This window comes from Macrobrachium nipponense, chromosome 2 (genome assembly GCF_015104395.2).
Source record: "Macrobrachium nipponense isolate FS-2020 chromosome 2, ASM1510439v2, whole genome shotgun sequence".
Lineage (NCBI taxonomy): Eukaryota > Metazoa > Arthropoda > Malacostraca > Decapoda > Palaemonidae > Macrobrachium > Macrobrachium nipponense.
Genome location: NC_087201.1, coordinates 77,049,713 through 77,066,720, shown reverse-complemented (window position 1 = coordinate 77,066,720; position 17,008 = coordinate 77,049,713). Strand labels below are relative to the sequence as shown.

Genomic DNA, 17,008 nt, shown 5'->3' with positions numbered 1-17,008 from the left:
ACTTGGATAAGCCATTCATTGTCCTTGAATGTTGTCCTGTTGTCCCAATTTCCATAGTCTTGTGTTGGATATATGTTAAGTAATTTGTTTTCTAGCATCGCTGCTGAGATTTTGTTGTCAGCTTTGAGGACTAGAAATCTTGACCAATTATCTGGTCCAAAGAGGTCATCAAAATGTACCAATGTGGGATTAAGTCGGTAATTTTTGTTTCTCTTTGGTCCTTGTTTTATGTATGTTGCTTGTCTATTATGATTTTATATTTTTTATGTAGTTGCTGGGAGGATTATTTGTCTCTAATTCAGAATTATTGTTCATCATATATGGTTCCATTGTTACGATATTGGAGTTTACCAATTTATTTTTGTTTGTTTCTTTTTTATTTATGCACTCTATTTGGTTTTTTGGCTCTGCTGCTTTTACTTGGAACAGGGTGTTCCTTTGTATCTTTTATAGTACTTTCACTACTTGTGGCAGTACCTAGGAAATTCGGGAGTGACGTGCCAATGGTCATCAACTGTGCCGTAGTTTTTCCATCATGGGGCCCAGGGGTACTCAAATCATTTATTTCACAGTTCATAAATTTTGAGTTTTTCCCAAAAAAAAAAACAAAAAAAAAAAAAAAAAAATTCTTGAAAAGATATCATTGCCCTTCGCGAAGTTAAATCTTCTGCCAAAGGCCCAAGTGAGAAATGACTCCCAAATGTCCGCATCCCTACCCTACCCGCCCCAAAAAGGGGATGGCATAACATGATTAGTATGGCCCAAGTGTAAGCAGAACCCGCTTGCTAGACTAAGAGTATTATGTTAATACAATTATCCCCATCCTAATCACATTATGGGCAAACTGGATAGAATGCCGAGAGTTCTATTCCTAGAACCAGGCCCCCCCTGGAATCCGTGGTCCAGCTCCACAGAATAGTTCCGCCTGAAAAACAGGTCCGAACATTGTCGGGTAGATGATGGCTCTACCACAGTTCTCACTATTTAGCTTCGGATTTAACTCCACGTTAAGCCATGATATGTTTTCTCATTTATTTGCTTTCAAAAATTTTGGCAAAAAATGGAAAAGTCCACATAAGTTTACTCGAAAATATATAATGTCATATGGGACTCTTGGGTTCGAACCTGGGAAGAGATTCCTGAGGTTCGAGAGCCCCCTCACCACGTCAAGGTGGTCCCAAAATGAGGGGGATTCCTTCTCTGATATCCTATAATAGCAAATATCTAGTGCTAAGATAAGGATACTTTTTGAGGCTTCATAAGTTCTTCTTGATGACCACTGAATTTTCCTGAAGATTCCTAGCGATCTCATGCATCATGTGGTATGCCATCTGCAAAAACTAAAATTATAGCAGCTAAATAATTGATAATTTAATTTTTTTGAGCCTACCTAGATTATTTTTTACCGTTGTTTTGCAGTGGAAAGAATAAGTCTAATCACATGAGAAATATTATACAGAAGTATACATACTGAAGTCTTAAAGCAATACATGGTTAGTTATACAAAATGTACAGTTATGTGTTGACAATCGGTGGGGAGTGCAAGGGGGACTCTGTTGGTGCAGAGATCATCTAGGGCATCTGATGATTATGAAGAGTTTTAAAGGAGTTATAGAAGGAATGCAAAACTGAAAACCTAGCATTGTCCTTGAAGCATAACTGGATTAGTAGCCTTTCTTTTCAAACAAAAGAAAGGCAGTTTTTCTATACTAAATATATAACTAACTTTCAAAACTATTATAAAAAAACTCATAGTATTCAAATAATAACTAATACTGCTACTCAGAATAACAGGATATTAAAAAAATTAAAATACATATAATGAAGAAAATTAATGAAAACTAAAACATTAACTAACGAAATGTCCTCAGACTTTATGAGCATAGTGAATTTAGAATCAAAGAAAATTTAATAAAAATATTGCATAGATAAAAACAAATAATTATGAAGATTTCTTTTGTTTTAGGGGAACTGATGCATTTGGGATGATTCTGTCCTACACGAAAGGGTTAATCAAAAGTACAAAACTTAGTTGGTTTGCTATGAAACAAACTTGGTTAATATGACTTGTCAACCATGTCATAAAGTGACAGGCTACAGACAATCAATGTAGTATAATGAAAAGTTGGATAAATGGCAAAAATATTTATTCTCTCATATTACATATGACCCTAGTTTTAAATAACAATGAGTACTTATATATTACTCCACTGCAGCTTTAATAATATAACATATTCTTTTTCACCGGTTACATGCTTTTAATGGTTTTTCATAACAATTTCCATTTTTGTTTCAATACATACGTTATTTTCTGCATTTAAGCAAACTGGTCAGTTTGAAGGGATGAAAGTTTATATTTACTGTAATATGACTATAGTATTCATCAGGAATAAAGGACAATGTATATATAGACTTTAGTCCAAAAATCCAATTTATGACCATATAATTTACGTGCTTACCAGCTACCAAAATAAGCATTCCTAGTTCATATCAAATCTTTAAAAACAGTACAGGGTAGCTTGTAAATCATATAAAATAACTCGGGTGCAGCCATTTGGAAGCATCTCAGCCCAGACTTGGATAAGGGTGCTCTTCTTTATCAGATGCCACCAAAGTTATTAAACACTTCAGTTCATAAAACTAGAAAACCAGTGATACAGTATTAATGTACAGTAATAAAACTAAAAAAGGCTGGACAGAAAATAGTTTAGCAACAGTTCACCAAACCCTGATGTTTTTAACTCTTGTAAATACAATATCTACTGTAATATGAAACGAAAGATTTAAAGTCTATGCTTCAGCGTTTGACAAACCCAATTAATCCTCTTTGGAACTTGGACTTGAGAGTACAGCTACCCAAGAGGTATGACACACACCTACTTCATAAAAATATTCAAATTAAATGCAATAATAATCCACATTACAAGCCACAACAGTAACATTCTGTAACAATGCTAACTAGGCTTTTGGTTTAATTTAGTGCACAGCAAATTATGACACTCTTTATTGGGCTTTTAACTTAATATGAGTGCCCCTAATCCCTGCAATGTAACAGGTTTAGTGATGTTTAAAATTACTTGCTCAAAAGTTACAAATTCTATAATAACTTTCATTTTCCTAAACTATAAACCTTAAATTTATTTACAATACATTGACCAGTTCAGTGTTAGTAAAATTTAGCTATCAATAGGCAAATGAAGTCTTGAATCTTTGACACTGCCTCCCAATGAATACCTTTCATTAGATAAGACCCACTGCTACCCTATACAGGCAGTCACCTGTTATCGGTGATCCAGTTCTATGGCACTTGTCTAGTGCCATAAAATCAGCAATTTATGGCGCCATAACGGGACAAGTTCCGGTCATTGGCGCCATAAGGCACCTTATGGCATAAGGGTTCTTATGGCGCCATAACGGGACAAGTTCCGGTTATTAGCGCCATAAGGCACCTTATGGCATGGGTTCTTATGGCACCAATAACCGGTTATCAGCGCCACAAGCCACTGAGTTTCGGTTAATGGCAATTTTCGCTCATCAGCACACCCCCGGGAATGGAACCCCCACTGATAAAAGGGAACTGCCTGTTATTGTGTATATTGCCTTGGTGAGCTAAACCAGAGGTGATGAAAACCTGCCAGAGAGGATGACAAGGCATTTCCAGTTATACAGTTATTAATATAAGTATTTGTTGGACAAAAATTGTATTAGTACGTATTTATATTTATTAAAATTTTGTTTATTTTCTTTATGCCAGTTCCTACTTACTTGGAGGTAATGGTGTATTTCTTTAATATTCTTGTCAAACTTGAGATTAAGTGTTAGTAATAAACCACCCCAAAAAAAAAAAAAAAAATTATTACATGATGTTCACCAAAACCGGAATTACTTTGATTGAATAGGAAAATTTCTTGTTGCCACTGATGTATATGTATGTATTTACAGCTATTCTGGTTGTAACAAAACTGAATGTGCACAGGCAGTTCAGCAGCAACTGCATTTATAAAACATTCACATGCTGTTGGTACTGCAAATAATGTAGATATCCTTTGCAGTATATACTGTACATAAGGATATGCACTTTGGTTACTTCTACCTATGCAAATACCCCATACAGAATATATATATACAATAATACCACAAACTATCATTTTGAGTTTTGGCATTTTCAAATTTGTGGCAATTTTTGTTAAAAATAGGGGAAAAATAAAAATTTATTTACAACGGTTTATGCATCTTTGCATCAGTAAGGAACAAACATTTAAACACCATGAAAATACAGAAATATAGTGCCAAATCACAAATAAACTAATGTAAAATATAAAACAATTTAAAAGCTTCAAATGTTAATAATATTGTCTTATTTACACAAGGTTCAGCTGTACTGTATATGCAATACATTTGTACTTCCAGAGTTCAATTATGAAAAATAGATAAATCAACAGAAAGTGTCACATCACACAAAAACAAATAAAATACGAACAGACCTGTACATTAATATAATGTAGAGAAAAAAAATTAAAATCTTAAAAACATTAAAATGTTGTACAGTAGTTGATGACATTCAAATGTAATAGTTCCAGCATTTCACTGCATGGCAATGCTAGTTCTTGGCAGTGAATTCAACATGCACTTGTATATGTACTTATTTGCAGTTTCTTGTCAGGGGCAAATTTGTCCAGTAAGTGTAATGCTATAGCTTTGGAAAACAAGGTGAATGTGATGAAACACTACAAAAATTGTGAAAAGATTGTCACAATAGCTTGTTAATATGTACTGGCTTGAGGGGTTTAACAGTATAGTCAATCATTCATAATGCACCACAGAACTCGGCCATGACAAAGATAATGCTACCGAGATACAGAGCACAGTCATCACCCAGGAAAGAGGCAAGATTGATAAGGAAATGAATCAGCTTCTTTTTAGATTGACAGATGACTCATCAATATATTCCCATGAGCCAACTTTTGATTCAGATGTTTTTTATTTTCAGACCTCAGCAGTTTTCCTATAAGAGACAGAATTCTAGGTTCATGCATTGACACAATCCTCATAACATTAAGACCCAAAGGATAAGTGTGCTAGCCAACGAGTCAGCAGCATGTAAATATTATTCTTCCAGAACACAACAGTATGGATGGGGGCAGTTTTTACTAGAAGAAAATGCCAGACTGTTCATTTATATTTAAGGAGCAGAAGCCTGGCAAGCAAAAGACAATTTGACCATTAGGCATGCAACTGTCAGTAACTTGAAACTAAAGCCGATACTGTGTTTACGTGGAGAATCTTAAAATATGAAAGAACATCTCCATGGGCTCTCACCCAGTCATAGGGGTGTCAAAATCCTAACCTAGTTGACTTTTATATGAACATTACTGTTGTTTAATTGTCCTCCAATACCACCTCTATCCTGCAATGGATCAACCAGGGAGATTACTCCAATCTTCAAGCACTATTACTTTAGGCAACCACGCCATTGAGGCTTAGGCCAGCTGTAGATGTAATAGAAACAACACTACAAAACAGTCCTGAATACAGAATAAAAGCAGCTTTGAATAATGACCATGGGCATGAATGTTAGGAATAAGCTGTGCCCTCAATTTGTACATGATTTTAAGGGCTATGCTGAGGTGGATTCTATGGTGATGTGCAATATGCTTGAAAATGGACCTGGTGGAGAAGGATTTTGTCTTGTAACTGAGTCAGACAAGCAGCCACTGATGAACCTGGAGTTGATGGAGCTTTATGAGCAGCAATATTACAAAGAGGAACAGGCATTGGAACCACAACGCTTCATTATCAACAACATACAGCAGGCTTTTGCCTTTTGAAGAGATGGCTCTCAATGCTGAATTCTGTGCTAAGGTGACACAGGCAATGTTCAAGGTACTCTCAACTTGTTTTGTGCAGCCTACATCTCCAAAACAAGTAGTTCAGACTTCAACATAACTTATTTTCTCCCCCTTCTCCACTTGCACATCGGTGTCACCCATCCGATATGTAGAGCGCAATACAATATGTACATGTAATTTTCTTTTATTTACATTAACTTCATCCACCTGGCAGGTACAGTTTGGCACAGCACATACATGTAATTTTTTATTTTTTCTTTATATTTCATATATAACTTTTATGTATCAATTTATTAAAAAAACAGTCGAACGTTTATCATAAAAAATCTTATTGAAAATTTATTAGCACCATTATGTGATTGCTTATAAGATATACGATGTCCAAGTAATTTTTTTAAAAGGTTCATTTAACTTAAAACTGGTTTTCAGTTTATATTTTGTGTCTTGGTATGAAACAACATTAGACGAGATATTTCTGTATGAGACTTAAACCTCCGCTATATCTTACTTATTGTTGATCTTAGAACAAAGCTTCTATGTAAGTTGAGGACCAGCTATAATTCATCCTTTACTGTACTTTAACCTTTTGTGTGCCAAAAATCCTTTCAGATGTTAAGTCCCTCTTAAAAGGAAAAAAAAAAAATGAAAATGGCAAACATCATTTAGTACTACACAGTATGAAGTCAGCACGGTACTGAAGTAGGTAAATGTGTTTATGAAACTTTTCTTTTGGTTAGTTTTTGTAATAATTATCTTATACAATTGTCACTTTCCTCTAATAATTGTAAGTTCCTTTTTATTAGTTAGACAAGAGATGCTTGTGAGCTCCCAATTGCACCCTCACCAGGAAGTTGAAGTTGAACCATCATATGGTTAGTTTACTGAAACAAGAGATGATTGAGAATTGGCCGCAGACAGCTTGAGGAAGTAAAATGAAATCTATCATGTTAATTGAATGCTTTCCTCTTCTGCCACCTTAATGTGTACCTCTCATGGGGTTGTGGTGTGTTAAGATAGATACTCTTTATTAATACAGTAAGTTGTACCCTCTCTACTTTGTCACTGTTATTCAAACACCCTTTTTAGCAAGTGGTTCAAACACCCTTTTTAGCAAGTGTTTAGAATTCATAAATTAGAATTGACAAGGGAATTTGGTATTCAGATATTGAATCAAGACTGGAGTTCAGTGTGTGTTTGTTGGAGATAATGAGTTTGAACTTCAATTCAAGTTATGGCACTTCTATATATTACAAGAAGTTTTGTAATTACATGATACCTTTATAAAGTTGTCAAGTTAATTGAAGTAACTTGATTTTAGTTTTCCACCGCCTTAAGGTGCTCAGGCGAATGTCAGCCAGGTTTCCCCAACCCCCATCAAAGATCCCATGCTGCCACAGTAGCTGACCATGATGTAGAGCTAGTCATAAATTAGTAACAGAACATTTGTAAAAGAATACATATTACAGTATTTGTAAAATCTTAGTGTGGAAGTATTAGCTAGTATAAATACTAATAAGATCTGTAAGCAATGTGTGTATATATTCTATTAATAAAGCTAGGCTCTAAGTATTTTCTTTTTTAAACCTCCTAACATCTCCACAATCCACATCTCCATGACAGTCAATCCCTGGGTCTCAAGTAGCTATTTATGTGTAAACACCCATGGGCTATTGGAAATTAGCAGGGCTAAACTAACTTTGTAAAAAACTATTTTCATTACAACCCCTTAGTCCAAGTCTCAATTTAGGAGCAAAAGAACAAGCTAAGATCTGTGGGATCTACATAAGTCCTTCTTGGGGTTGCTGTAAAGCATATGCTATGAAGTCTTACTGTGACTGTGCTTTAGGGAAGTTTCAATCTGTCAGTTCCTTAATTTGTTTGATTTTTCTTCCTTTCCCATTACGATACAAAGTGTCAGAATCTTAACAGTAGCACCTCCACTTTCAAGACACTTTGAATATTTTCCAGACATCTTATAACTAACAGTAATTCCACATAGTTCCTAAACTAAATTAACCTGTAGTTTACACTTAACATTCATTATACGAGATATATATATATCTCAAAATCTATCATATCTACAATGGTAGCATAGGGAAAAGTAATCATAATATGGTAGCTGGTACACAAGAGGTCCATTGAGTGTTACAGTATAATACCAAATAAAACAGCTCCCAATGATGACAGGGTATGTTGTAGTGTCAAAAAATTGGAGTAAGAAATATAGAAAAAGTGGGAAAAAAACAGTTTGAAGAGATAAACTGTGTATAAAGCCTTGTAGCAAAGTTGAAGAAACCATGAAATGTCAGTATTTTCCACTATGGGAATCATCCTGATTAAGTCATATAAAATTACCACCCATACAATGAGGGTCCCAAAGTAACAGAGCAACAGTCAATTTATGCCAGAAGCCTAGTTAGAAGTCACTTATTCTTGGGGGATGCGTATACATAGTTCAAGACAGGCTCCAGCAGGACCATGATTGCAAGAAAAAGTGTAAGAAGCTAATAAATACAAGCCCAGAAACTGATAAGGGGTGAATGTAAATATGCACTAAAATTAATTTGTCTTCATAAAAACAGAGACAAGTGCTGTGGAAGAAGCAGTAGCATTTCCCACTGGTGATATCATAGGTAAAATGTGGAAGGGACCTGAAAGAGACTACCTGAGGGAAAGGCAGGTTGACAAGGCTGTTAGATTCCCTCTGTATTATGCTGTGGGGTTCCTTTGGCTATGTGAGTTGAGAATACTTATCATATTGTCTAAAAAACAAACTGTTAATCAGGTGACTTACAATACTAATGTTCTGGAGACTCAATTTGAGAAATCTGGATAAATATTCTGTAGCAGGATGGGGCAACATCCCAAAGGGCTAAGTTGGTCAGACTCTTGGATTGCATACCTAGATGACAGGCCTGGCAATTCCCATAACCTTTCCCCCATTGAGAACTCCTGGCCCATCACAAACGCTAAGAAATACATCAGTGCCTTCCCTAGGTTATAATGAACCATCTAAGCAGTATGAGACCCCATTAATCCACAACACCTTGTTGACCCTGTGGCAAAGATGCTTACAGAAGTTCAGAGGTATAAAAGAGTCCAACAAGAAATTGGCCTCTTAACTGTTGAGTATTCCCAAGTTTCAATAATTTTCTTGTAGCTATAAGGTTGTAGCACAATTCACTAATTTCCTAGGTTGCAAACCTTCAATCTGCCTGCATAGCAACTTCAATTTATCCAAAGTTTATGAAAAACATACTAACAAAACCATGCTAAAATTGGTAACATAGGAGGTTTAACATTAGCACTTAATTCATCTTACCAGTTTTACATTAACTGCTTAGTATTAACTTCCTTACTTCTTTAAATTAACTAGCCTATCTATGTATAATCAGTAATGCATTACTGACTGAGTGGATGGTTATGAATTTTTATGCCTACCTTCATCAGTCTGCAATACAATGTCAGCATTCAAGAATGAATGGCTTAAGACCAAAAACTAACTAAAATTTTGACTTTTAATTTCATATTTGTCATTTTTTCACAGTAGTCTTCACTGCACCTTCCAAATTTTCTTGAGACTAGTTACTGAATGTAGAGGACTGTCTGTACAGTACAGTGAAAATAAACTAACCAAGATAATGAGAGAACACTAATCTCTTACCAAATAATTAGTATTCATTACAGTCAAAACGATAGTTTATGTAGATGTAGTATATGATACCTCTCATACAAAAATTAGTCCAACAATTGTCTAAGACATAGCTTAGGCAAAAGAACTAACATTCTATGAATAAGCAAATTATAAATGTAAATAATTATTCATTTAACATTTATTCAATAAAATCAAGCACATACACTAAACAAAATGCATTCTTAGCATTGCCTAAATTGTAAATGGTCAAAGTAAGCTAGAGTATTGTTATCCATAAAAACCAATATGCTATCTCAAAATCTTGATTATAATAACATACCAACTCAGAAAAAGAGGGTAATAGCTATATAGATGTGGGGTAAAAGATTAGAACTAATGCTTATCATATGCATTATGAGACAGTAACCATGCAAGACAAGAGGCTTATCTAATGAGTGATATTCACACAGGTAGGATTATGACTTCTTTTGCCAATTTATGATATATCCCAGCTAACACTGCACCATACAGCATGTTATAGCTTAAGTAAAATAGTGTTTTTACATTGCAGGGGTAAAATTATATGCAATAACTTATTCAACTGCTGCTAGTATTAAGATTTTTTTACAGACCTAGTGAATTGAAACTATATTCACTCTCATAATGATTGGGCACTGCTTCTCATGAAGTGTTTAATATTTTATAGAAACAAAGATTAAAATTTCTTAATACACAGCTTTTCATTTAATTTCTATTACAGCATAACACTGACTGTTTCACTCAAAATTCAGCATCCCTGCTTTCATAAAAGTAGTTTACAATATTAATGTCAGTGTTGTGACACAACCAATAAAAAGAGTTAAAATCTCCTGCAAATATCATAGATAGAAATTATACATTGACTGTAAAAAATAGCCTATCTCTCCAACATTCTCATACTGTTTGTCATTTGGTATACCATCCCGAGAGGGTATGAAGTTTGGACACATTTAACATCATATCACAGCCACACTTCCTGCTTTGGAAGATTATTGTTTACAGAATCTGTAGAGGATGGATCTTTAAAAACATTTCACAAAAACAGTATCAGAACTAAACAATTGTACCAGATTACTGAGGTACCTAAAACTAAAGTTCCACTGACAAGCATTACACTGTGATTCTTCTTCAACTAAATATAGTTACAAAAAGTGATCAACATACTATATAAGAAATGTTAATAGCCTGAATTTATAATACAGTATAGTATTAAGACATGGATCACTCTTCAAAAATAAAGCAACAATATTATATTTCTTATATAGTTGAATAACGACCTACTTTATTCATAAGGATGCAATGGTATGACTAACTTCGTTCCAAATGGAGAGACATATTTAATCCCAACAGCATTATATGTCTGTTGTGGTATTGGAAGATTCAAGAGGTAGACTCTACCACGTCCTGGGGTATAAGCTAGTGGTAAAGCTGGACAGAGAAGTACACGTGCAGGAAGAGGTGGTTGGGTAGCTGGGATGGCAGCTAAATCACTGGGTGGATCTAACGCAAGAACTGGAGTCCGAAAGTTAGACACCCATTTTGAAGTGGAATTCAACCATGACTGGCCCAGCTTACTGTCACCTATTCTCCCATAATGATCTAGCCTGGCATCTACAATCAAATCAAAAGTAGCAGTGATTCCCCTGGGATCTGTTGTTGTACGGCCATTGGTAAGATTGTAAAGTTGTAGCTCATGGGTGAGCAATAAGGGTGGTGGAGGTGATGTTTGCAACTGTGGAGTAACAACAATGGTTTGTACTCCATGACTCTCTAATTGCCTTGCAGCATTGACCCCTGCAGCTCCCTGCATGTGACATCCACATAATACCACAATGATAGGAGGCTGATGGCTATTTGCTGGTTCTAACCTAAGTGAGGTGGAGAAGGGGAGAGAGAGAGTGAATGAGTAATGGAATTATTAAAATTCTATGGTTTCTGAAAAAATAATTAGCTTACAGAATTTTTTAAGCACAGTTTGTAATGTAAAACATAAGATTTAATTCACTTTCAATGATCTTAAACCTAAAAAAATAAACTGAATTTAAATTTTAACCATCAGTACCCAAGGTCCAGAATTTTGAAAATACAAGGTGAAATACTTAAATTACAATCTTTATTTGGCTGATTATGATTCTTAAGGTAATGTTATTCTTGCCAGTTAAGTATAACTAAACTTAATTACTTACAGCAATATTAAAATATTGTTTGTATTACCATACAACAATCCTTTTTATATTGCATAGTGCCTTTTTTCTATTCCTGTTCTGCTACTCCCTTCCTAAAGCAACTGCAAGCTGCAGCTCGCCAGGACTAGCCAAATGCTGAGATATCTTGACAGATGTATCTCTTGAAAATGGGCCTGAGGAGTGGTCGAAAGCCGAAACAGTGCCCTGAACTGGTATACCATCTACCTGAGGATAAAGAGAGAGTACTTGGGAGAGGACTGATGGATGGGTATTTGAAAATATGCATCCTTCAGATCTATCGTATGCATGATGTCATTCTCCCTGATGGAGGCATGCACCCAGTGCGCCGTCTCCATCGTGAACAGTCACAAATGAATCAGTTCAAGGGAGAGAGGTCTGTGACCGGTCTCCATCCCCCTGAAGCATTCTCTACAAGAAAGATATGGCTGTAAAAGCCTGGGGACATGACTTCCACAGCGCCCTTCGTCAGGATGGCTTGCACTTTTTCCTAAAGTGCGATGTCCTTTGGCGAACTGGGAATGTAAGTTAGGAGACAGACCAGGTTGTTGGTGATGGGAGGCCGAGACTTGAAGGGGAGTAGATGTAGATATCCCTCCCAAAGGACATCTGCTACCAAGGTCTCGGCTCCATGCTGCTGGCATGTTGTCCAATGGCTTGACAGGTACTCACCCACCATTGGCAGCAGCTGGAGGGGAAAGCTGACTCTAGTGTCCTCCCTTCTTCTTCCCTTTGTCCCCTTTACCTGATGGGAAAGAGGGCTGAAAGGGACACGACTGGGTGTGAGCAAAGGAAGGAGGAGGCTGGGTTTTCCTGCGGGTGCCCTCTGAAAACTGGGGTTACATAGGGGCCAAGGAAGCTAGCTCGACTCGAAGGTTGAGCTGCAGTGACATGTGAAGGCCCAGAGGTCTTCGTCACTATCCTCAACACACCATTTGTCCACCGCAGCATCCACCAACTCTCTAGGGAAGAGAGAGGAGAAACACAGCAATGGTCCATTCTTCAAGGTCAATACCAACTCAGGACCAACAGACCTAGTAAATCAATTCAGGACAGCATCCCTCCACTTTAGTACTAGGGTTGCCCACTGGTTTGCCTTATAGTTGGTCAGGTAGAAAATAGCCTTACCTCCAAACTGGCAGTGTCTCTCTGAGGAAGCAGCCACTTAGGATACTGTGAACAACCACAGATCCAACCAGGAGACTGCCTGGAGGGTTGTCATGGTGGTAGCCTCCAGACTCATTGCAGTTTGAATGAAGTGAACTCTCTTACACAGAAACAAGATTATTCACTTGGTCAAGTACCCCCTTGGCAAGTGCAGACCACAGCAGCCTCATCAAAACCTTGGGTTCTTTCTAGAGACCCCAAAATGATTTGAGGTGCGACAGACGATCCACAGATGAAGCTGTGGTCCCTTCCCCTAGATCATTGTTCTGACAAAAAAGCACAAGGATCTCTGAAAACGTCCTCTGTATCTCAGGGATGTCTGCATCCCAGAGGAGAGGACCCTTGAGTCCTTCCAGGGTGCGGTCCTCCCGATCTACTCTCCCTACACAATGGAGAACCTCGCTTTACCTGTGATCCTTCTTACACTAGCCAGGCCACTCTCCTTGCAACATGCCTTAAGACTTCTTCAAGGCCTCTGCTGAAGGAGTCTGGGTAGGGGACTTCTTAGCTTCTCCAAATGTTTGATTAAGAGACAGGCACCGGGTTGGTGAAGGTACTGGCAGGGAGAGCCGAGGCACCTGTGTGTCTCAACTCTTTCTCTCATCCTGTGCCCTTACTGGCATGGAGAGAGGTCTTTCGGACACCAGTTTGGGATGTTCAAGACTCCCCAGAGACTCAATCATTCGCAGTGTCTCGGTCAAACCAGTCTTCAAAGATGACTTCTTAAGCTGGTGGCAGGGGCATGGACCGAAGTAAGTGCAACATTGACTCCCAAAATACTAGGCCTAAGCAAGGCTTGTAAATCAGTTTCCGAACCCAAAGGTGGGGAAGAGCCCACAAAGAACCTTCTGCTTTCCCTGTGGAGGGAGGTAGCTGCTTAGAAGTCTCGAGGCGAGACTTCTTGTTAGGAGGGAAACAACCTTCTACTTCCTCAACCAAAAGCCTTAGAAGAAGGAGGGGAGGAGGCAGGAGATTATGACAAAGACACCTTATGGGACCTGTTCTTCATTGCCTTCTTCAGGATGGTGGTCAAGTCCTCCATCCAGGCAGGAGCAGGAGCAGCAGCAACAGCAGGAACAGGGCAAGTCTCCATTGCTACGGGAGTAGTGGCAGTGGCAGCAGTGGAAACATCTGCAGGAGCAGCAGGCACATCAACTGTAGGTGGAAACACGACAAAGCCAGGTGGTGGTACCGCGACTCAAGGAGAGGCAGATGCACAGCTGTACCCATCACAACCAAGGGAGTGGCAGCCGTCAGGCGGTAACAGAAAACCATAGTTGGGACCTTGGCAAAGGCTGAAGTAGTCAGGGTATTAGTAGTCGCTGTCTTCACTACGTGAGTTACCACAGGCTTGGCGAGGTGAGCCAACAGGACTTTCAAAGAAAGTGTTCCCAAAAGTCCTAATGAGTGCCAAGCTGCCAAAAGGTCTGACAGTTGCTCCTCCACCACACCTGAAGAAGCAAGAGGAGGGTTGGGAGGGGGGTGCTCCTGTTACTCCGAGGGAGGACCTCGGTAAGACTGGAGACCCCAAGCAGAGGATGCTCTGATCACCCGCCTCCTCTCCATCTTCTTGTCTGAAAAGAAGCCTGTCCTGTAGAAGAGGGAGCAATAAAGGGAAGCTTGCCGAGAAAGAAATGAAGATGAAGGGTTGGCTGCCAAGCGAGTCATCAGGGATGTATGTATAACCCTCAGACGATACCTTAGCATCCTTCCACCGATATTGTTTCCACCCTGCAAACTTTACCCACTACACAGGCGACCAGAAGCAACACTTGTTACCAGGGAGTTCACGATTACAATCACACCCACTGCAGGAGGTACAGAGGGCGAAAGGGTCAACATCAACAGAGGAGTGAACTCATCGCCAACCACAGGACACACACACACTGGTGTTGCAGTGGCAGACCGGGAGCCAGGCAAACCAGGTCCGGGTCCACCTGTTTAGTCGGTAATGGCCTCTCTAAAGGCGTGTAGAACAGCCTTTGGCGAGGTAGAGGAGGGGGAAGCAGCTTGTCCAAAAGACTGGACCTGAGCAAATTTCTTGCCAGAACACAAGGCCATTCACCTGGTCCAATACACCTTCGGCCAAGGACAACCAAGGCAGCCCCGTCAAGACCCTGGGTTCCCTCTTGGGTCCCCAAAAGGCTTCAAAAGAGAGGAGAGTTCACCTGCATGGTCGCTTCCCCAAGATCGTTATGCTGATGTATCAGCGCTACAATCTCTGCAAAAGTCCTTTGAATCCCTCTTCAACGACGTGGGCATATGGCAGGTGGGGCCCTAAAACCCATCCAGGAACACAGGACCCAGATGCTGAATCCTGAGGAGTACACTCCAAAGGATTCCAACTATTCACCTTGCCCCTCCCAGTGCATCCTGAGGAAGCAGAGGGAATGGGAGAGGAGGATCAGATGCTCTCATTCCTTTTAACAGCGCCGCTGTCAGAGGGAATGAGCCACGTCCTGGCATCAACCCGTGGTGATAACAAGGATGTGGGTCTAGGAGAGCATGGTCGCCTTGGTGAGACGCTTTCCCGAGGAGAATGCAGAGGTTCTCGCCTTGCTGCAGCAGCGACCTGGCTAGCAGCGTCATGGCTACCAGCGATCCGGCTAGTAGCCTGGCGAGAACATACATCATCCTCACGATGCATCCCAGCCCTCTTTGAGGTTGAAACCTCGTGCAAAGAGGGCTGTATAGGGGACCCCCTCCTAGCTTCTCCCGATGCCCTGTCCTGGGGAACAGTGACATCGACCCTGGCACCTACAGAAGAGCCAGGCTTGGTCTTCACAGGTGGGTCCGAGCCATGGCTTGGTCCCTGCTCTCACCCTGAGCTACTGCCATGGCAGGGAGAAGACTCCCCATCCTTGAATGTGGATGTACATCCTCCCTTAGGCTGTCGTACATATGGAGACTCTGACAACAAGACTCTGACACGGTCCCTGTCCCTCGAGAAGCCCCCTTGGGAGCAAGGGCTGGAGAGTAAACCTTAATTTTAGCTCCAGAGGCTCCCAAGACCCTGGTCCCTAGGGAGTGTGTCTTGGTTCCCACTTCCGAAGAAGTGGGAAAGCCAGTGAGAGAGCCAACTGCTTCCTCACCAGAAGTAAGAGGCAGACCCTCAGAAGTCTCAAGGCATGACTTCTTCAGGGGCAGAGAAGCTACCTAGGCCATAAAGCCTTCGAAGGGGGAAGTGAGGAGGCAGCAGACAATGACAAAGATGAAGACGACGACACCTTCTTTGATCTCCTCTTCTTCGCATTCCTCTTCGACAGCTTCCACAGTAGAGTTGTTAGGCCCCCCAAAGGGGTGACAGACAACTCAGCAGGTCCAGGAGCTGATGCAGGAGCAGAGGCAGGCACAACAGCAGGAATGCAGGTGGGGTCACCTCTGCCACCACCAGAGGAAACAGAGAAGTGGTAACAGTTGGGACAGGTAGCAGTGGTACCCCAAATCCAGGAGGGGGACTGCAGTTACAGGAGCTGGAACTTGGTAAGTTGGCAAATGAGGCTTAGTCCCCATCAGCATGGTTGGAGACATTGGTTGGGCGGTGTGACCAGACTAGGTGAAGAGGAGCACAGTACCTGGGGAGCATCACTATGGTAGTGGTGGAGGTGACAACTGGATGGGTCACAGTGCTACTGGCACCTCTATTCAGGTGTGCCAACAACACTTGAATTGAAGGAGTGCCAACCAATCCCAGAGATGTCCATGCTTGTCCTAAAGCCTGACACCTCACCTGCAGAAGCAAAAGTTGGGTTAAATGGGTGGGTCACCCCTCACTCCAAAGGTATAACTTTGAATTGAGGGGAGGCCACTAAAGGAGCTCTTCCCTAGGTCTGTGACCACAGACCCCCCTCCTCTTCCCTCTCTGACTCACCAGAAAGTGAAGAAGAAATGGAGGCTTTGTTTGTTTGTATGGTGTTTTTACGTTGCATGGAACCAGTGGTTATTCAGCAACGGGACCAACGGCTTTATGTGACTTCCGAACCACGTCGAGAGTGAACTATCACCAGAAATTCACATCTCTCACTCCTCAATGGAGTGGCCGAGAAGAAGAAATGGAGGCCTCCCTTGAAGGGGTGACAGCAAGTATGGGATAGTTGCTGAGAGAGTAGGAAGAG

The 17,008-nt window shown here is 40.1% G+C and overlaps 1 protein-coding gene across 1 annotated transcript in view; it reads right to left on the bottom strand.

Moving 5' to 3' along the window:
• Positions 1–2,130: 2,130 nt before the first annotated feature.
• The window catches only part of LOC135220676 (enhancer of mRNA-decapping protein 3-like), a 101,891-nt gene continuing 87,013 nt past the window's right edge, over positions 2,131–17,008 (bottom strand). Inside the window, exon 7 of the mRNA XM_064258055.1 lies at positions 2,131–11,390. Coding sequence (XP_064114125.1) covers positions 10,805–11,390 — 586 coding nt within the window. The 3' untranslated portion in view covers positions 2,131–10,804. The remainder of the gene's footprint in view (positions 11,391–17,008) is intronic.